Consider the following 6,000-nt stretch of genomic DNA (forward strand, 5'->3'; position numbering starts at 1 on the left):
CCATGTTAGCTATGATTTTGATCTTTTGAGGACTATATTGCTTAGAATTTTAAAATTGCTTGACTTGAGAGTCCAATACTCCTTGTATGCCTTGTGGAAGCCATTGAGGAGTAAATTTTTCGAAAGATTGATATCTTGCTTGCACTTGTGGTTCACATCATCTTGATTTTGTGATTGTTTTGAGATTCACTTTGGGATTCTACACTAGCATAGGCACACACTAGCATTCATTTGTGGGGTACATGCTTTGTTGATTATTGAATTGGTTATATCCCAATTGGGCTAGTAGTGCATTGAAAACTTTCATTCTTGATAAAAGGTGGATAACAACCCTTTTCACTAAGTAGTCGGGATTCTAGCCTCATCAAGCACTGAACTTCTCACGCCGAAAGGTGGAGGGTCCAAACTCTAGGTTAATAATTGAACTTGCTTACAAAAAAAAAAAAAAAAAAAAAAAAAAAAAAAAAAAAAAAAAAAAAAAAAAAAAGCAATAAAAAGTGAGGACTTCTCCCAAATGGTGAGAAGTGAAAAATGATTAGATGGAGGTTGTCTTGATTTGTAGCCTAATTGATTTGAGCTTGTAAGTCCGTAGGGGTGTTTGAACGCCTAATGCCCTAGAGCCGTTTGGTTTGGCAGTCATTGACCTAATGCTCGACCTCATGGATCATTAGAAAGCTTAATAGATCAACACATTGCACCATGCTTCCATCTTTGATCCTTAAAATATATATATATATATCGAGTGAAAAGAATAAGCGCACCTAAATGAATGAAGCTTTAATAAAAGGTCCACTTTTTGTCTTGATAATCAGTATTAGATTTGTATGCTAGTTTGAGGGTAAGGATGTGATCATTTCTTTAGTTGGCTAAGATAGCAACATATTTGATACCGGTCCACTCAAAAAGGATTCTAGAGTTGTTTTGATTTGCATGATCATTTTATTGATATGTGGAGGACCATACTTGCTTGCTTGATCTTGAAATTTTGGGAGATTACTTAGAAAGGGTTGAAAAATTGCATACTTGAAATAGTTTTCTCCTAATGTTTGTTTGCAATATTGGTGCCTCTTTTGTGAGAATGAGCTTAATGTTTGTAAGTATCATTTCTAGAAGCCCTCATGAGACTTCACTCGTCCACTAGGGGTAACCCAGGGGTTTAAAAGGCTTATTGTATGTGCTAAGTGCAATCGTGTTCCCTACGAAAGTGGCGTTATCCTTTTATTGTTTTCTAGTTTGTCGTTGTTTAGTTGTTCATTTCATTTCTCTACTTTGTAGTTCATTGCTTGGGACTAGCAATATTTAAGTTTGGGGGTGTGATGAGTACTGAAAAGTGCGCATTTAAACCCCCTAAGCGAGGGTATTTTAGTCCATTCATCTATCTTTATTTACCCGTTTTAGTACTTATTTGTGTTATTGTCTATTTCAGGTCAATAATGTTAAAATGGGCTAAAAATGGTTTCTTAAGGCCTTTTTGGAGTCAAACTAAGTCTTAGTGATGATCCGGAGCAAAAAGAGGCTGATTTGGAGCAAAAAGAGGCTGATGCTGAAAATCTGCCAAGTTGGATCGATCCAACTTTTTCTGAGATCGATCGCTTTTTCTGAGATCGATCAAAGTTGGATTGATCGAAAATCAAAGTTGGATCGATCGAACTTTTCTCTAATCGATCGAACTTTTTCTCTGATCGATCGAACCTTTGCTGGCAGCGAGCTGTCTTATTCTCATGCGCGCCCGAACTCCCACCTACCACATAGTACGGGATTAGATATTTTTGGGGCTATATTTCTGACTTAGTGGCTAAGAAAAGGACCTTCTATATAAAGGGAAGTAACCCATTTTGTAAAAGAGCTTTTTATTATTTTACTTTTACATTGTAATTTTAATTTCTCTTTCTAGAAAAGTTAGAGATTAGGGTTAGAAGAAAAAATGGAAGTGGAGGCACATCTTAAGACCCCATCTCTAGACCACTTTCTCTCTCCATCTCTAGAGTTTTAAAGAAGAAGAGGAAGAAGAAGATGGAGCCATATTTGGAACTTGACTTCATGACCACATCTACCTCCTCCATGATTGGCTAGATCTACACTTAGGGCTTGGATGAACCCTAAGTCTTGTGTAATTTATACCCTTGTATTTCTATTTTTGGGGATTTATATATATTGTTGTGATTAGTGCTCTAGCCTTGTGAATTTAATGAATCTTGGTATATTTCTATGATTTCTATGGTTTAATTCTTCCTATTAATTCTCTAGTTTATTTACATGTCTATGTGTGATTAAATTGGGAATTATTTCTTACATGATTCATATGGATTAATTATTTCTATTGATTCTTTATTTTAATCACATGTTGTCTTATGTGTGATTATTTGAGAATTGATCTCTGCACTAGTTTTTCTATATTACTTGCATGTCTATGTGTGGTTGATTGAAAATCTAGTGATGGCTAAGCATGGGATTTCATTGAATAGGTTTGTCAATTAATTTTATGGTTTATACTTATGCTTGACAGGTTGTTCTACAATTTAATTCATGCTTGTAGGTAGGTAGACAATCTACGCTTGCTTAGATATTCCATGGCTTATTATTGCAAATTCCATGATTCTCTAGATTGATGTGTGCTACAATTGTTACTACTTAGATGGATCATGCTTAAAATTGATGGGTTGTGCTACACTTAGTTTAGGTAGACAATTCATACATAAATTAGATGGTCCATGCTTAATATTGCAATTGGTAGTCACATTTTGTTCTCAACAATGTATTCCCCATTAATGGAAAGCAAGTGGTTAATTACACGAGCTTAGTGGTGATTCCAACACCCTAAGTCCTTTCTTCTTATCTCTTAAATCTCTATCTCTAATTAGTTTTATTTCACTTTCATTTTAATTAATTGTTTTCTAGTTTAGTCAACCAATCTTTCTCTTTGCAATCATTTGGTACATTAGAGTTGAAGTTAAATTTCAACACGTATAATCCCTTGGGACGATCCCTACTCACTCTTACTACGTTAGTAGTAGTGGTGGTAGTGGTTTTTATAAATTTAAACTTGACCTAAAAGGCTTTTCTTGAACCGCACATTCATTACATTATTTTGGTGTATAACAAACGGCCTCGTCAGTACCAACATAGAAACAATCACCTGAAGTACTCTTTCTATCATCCTTGTTACTAGCCCAATCAGTATCAGTATAGCCTGTAATCTCTGAGTTAGACTCAGAAGAATAATGCAATCCATAATTCAATATACTATTGACATAACGAATAATGCGATTGACTGCAAAAATGTGTTGTTTTCTAGGATCAGCTTGATACCTAGCACAAATACCAACACTAAATGAAATATCTGGCCTAGTTGCTGCCAAATACAACAAACTACCAATCATACTCCTATACAAGAAATGATCAATCTTGTTAGGATCAGAGTCTCTATCCAATTTAGATGAAGTACTCATAGGAGTTTGTACATGCTTTGAATCTTTCATACTAAATTTCTTAACTAGCTCCTTTACATATTTTGATTGAGATATGAAAATCCCATCATCAAGTTGTTTCACTTGGAGACTTAGAAAGAAAGTCAGTTCACCAACCATACTCATTTCAAAAGTATTACTCATATCTTTAGAAAAATTATGAACAAGGTTATCACACGTAGCACCAAAAATAATATCATCCACATATATTTGAGCAACAAGAAATTTTTTTCCTTTCTTAAAAATAAACAATGTTTTATCTGCTCCTCTTCTTTTGAAGCCCTTGTGCATTAGATAAGAAATTAACTTCTCATACCATGCTTTAGGTGCTTACTTTAAACCATAATAACCTTTTTAAGATGAAACATAAAATCAGGATTATGTGGATCAATGAAACCTTTTGGTTGTGCTACATAAACTTCTTCTTGCAAAATACCATTTAGAAAAGCACTTTTCACATCCATTTGAAACAATTTGAATTTAAGTGACATGCAAGAGCAAAAAGAAGTCGAATAGACTCAAGTCTAGCAATAGGTACAAAAGTCTCATCAAAATCAATTCCTTTAACTTGAGTGTATCCTTGTGCAACCAATCTAGCTTTATTTCTCATCACAAGACCATATTCATTAAGTTTATTTTTAAAAATCCATTTGGTCCCTATGATATTAACATTACTAGGTCGAGGCACTAATTTCCAAACATCATTCTTCACAAATTGAAGCAATTCTTCTTGCATAGCCATAAGCCAATCAGAACTTTAAAGAGCTTCACTAATATTCTTAGGTTCAAATTGAGCCATGTGACATGAGTGTCCTATGTCATCTACAATGCATGAGTGTCCTACATTATTACGGACTGTACTCCTAATACCATGCTGATCCCATGGACTTATCACATTGTCAACTGGATGACTCGATTTAACTTTAGAATTACTATATGTGGGAATATCTAGGGATGGTGCGGGAATTCTTATATGTTTATCAGTGGTGGCAACTAATTCCTCATCCTCATCTTCTTCAACCTCTTCACATTCTCAACCTAAATTCTTAACTCTTTCTTCCTCATGAATTGTAGGTTCTATCCTTTCTCCTACAATTTCAAAATTAATTTCTTCTTGAATTGTAGATTCTATCATTTCTCTTACAATTTCAAAATTAATTTCTTCTTCATCAAGTTGAGAAGAGGTTATCTTAGATTTTGTATCATCAAATACAACATTTATAGACTCCATGACGACTTTGGTTCTAAGATTAAAAACCTTATAAGCCCGACTTGTCTGTGAATAACCCAAAAACATACCATCATCACTTCTAGAGTCAAATTTTTCCAAGTGTTCCCTATATCTAAGGATATAACATTTACTTCCAAAGACTCTAAAGTATTTAACAGTGGGCTTTCTATCATACCACAATTTACATGAAGTCTTTTTAGTTTCAAGCCTAAGATAAACTCTATTTATGATGTGGCAAGCAGTATGTACTAATTCAGCCCAAAAGTGACACACAATTTTATTCTCATGAAGCATAGTACGTGCCATATCTGCAATTGTCCTATTTTCCCTTTCCACTACACCATTTTGTTGTGGTGTTTTAGGTGCTAAAAATTCATGCTTAATGCCAATTTTATCACAATATTTAATAAACTCCTTAGGTTCGAATTCACCTCCATTATCGCTTCTAATCTGATTAATTCGATATCTCTTTTTATTTTGAATAAGTTAACAAATAGACCTGAAATTCACAAAAAGTATCAGATTTTTCTCTCAAATATGCAACAAAAGTAAATCTAGAAAAATCAACCATAACAAGCATATATCTTTTTCCTCTGGTACTATTAGGTGTTATGCGACCGATCAAATCCATATGAATCAATTCTAAAGGTCGAGAAGTGACTTTATGTATATGTCTCTTATATGACACTCTAGTTTGTTTTCCTAATTGATATGGACCACATATTTCATTCTTAGGCATCTTCAATTTAGGCAAACCTCGAACAAGATTATTATTAGATAAATTCACTAAATTATTAAAATTCACATGTCCAAGTCTTTTATGCCATAAAATTGCCTCATCAGTAACTGCAGAAAAACATATTAGTGAAGGATCTGAAAACAGAACATAACAATTATCAGAAGTTCTAGTTCCTTTCAAGATACATTCACCTTTTTCATTAGTTACAAAACACCCTTGTTGAGTAAAATTGACTTGAAACTCCTCATCACAAATTTGACTAATACTCAATAGATTAGCTCCTTTTTCATTAGTTACAAAACACCCTTGTGGAGAAATTGTGAAAAATAGAGTTACGCGGGGTGCGAAGATAGGTAGTTAATTTTAATTGTGATTAACTCCTTTAATAACATAGATCTGATTATTAGGTCAGCTTGCTCCATTTATGATTGGTTAAATTATATGACTAACTTAAACATCCACAATCACAAATATAAATACTGTAAAGTAAAGCAAGTAAAAGTTTAGAGAGATTGCACCAAGATTTTTAGCGAGGAAACCCCAGTTTATAAAATACGTCAGCT

General features: G+C 33.7%; 1 protein-coding gene across 1 annotated transcript; it reads right to left on the minus strand.

Annotated features, from left to right (window-relative positions):
- Positions 1-3,083: 3,083 nt before the first annotated feature.
- Positions 3,084-3,611, minus strand: LOC132316606 (uncharacterized mitochondrial protein AtMg00810-like). The gene has a single exon (XM_059815082.1). It carries the CDS (start codon positions 3,609-3,611, stop codon positions 3,084-3,086), a length of 528 nt encoding a protein of 175 aa, XP_059671065.1.
- Positions 3,612-6,000: the final 2,389 nt, after the last annotated feature.

Source organism: Cornus florida, unplaced genomic scaffold (genome assembly GCF_030987335.1).
Source record: "Cornus florida cultivar Cherokee Brave unplaced genomic scaffold, ASM3098733v1 CherokeeBrave_3.0.0_Hap2_Chr07, whole genome shotgun sequence".
NCBI classification, from domain to species: Eukaryota; Viridiplantae; Streptophyta; class Magnoliopsida; order Cornales; family Cornaceae; genus Cornus; species Cornus florida.

Excerpts from the sequence above, each read along its gene's own strand:
- LOC132316606 (XM_059815082.1), bottom strand. The coding sequence starts at position 3,611 with ATGAGTAATACTTTTGAAATGAGTATGGTTGGTGAACTGACTTTCTTT.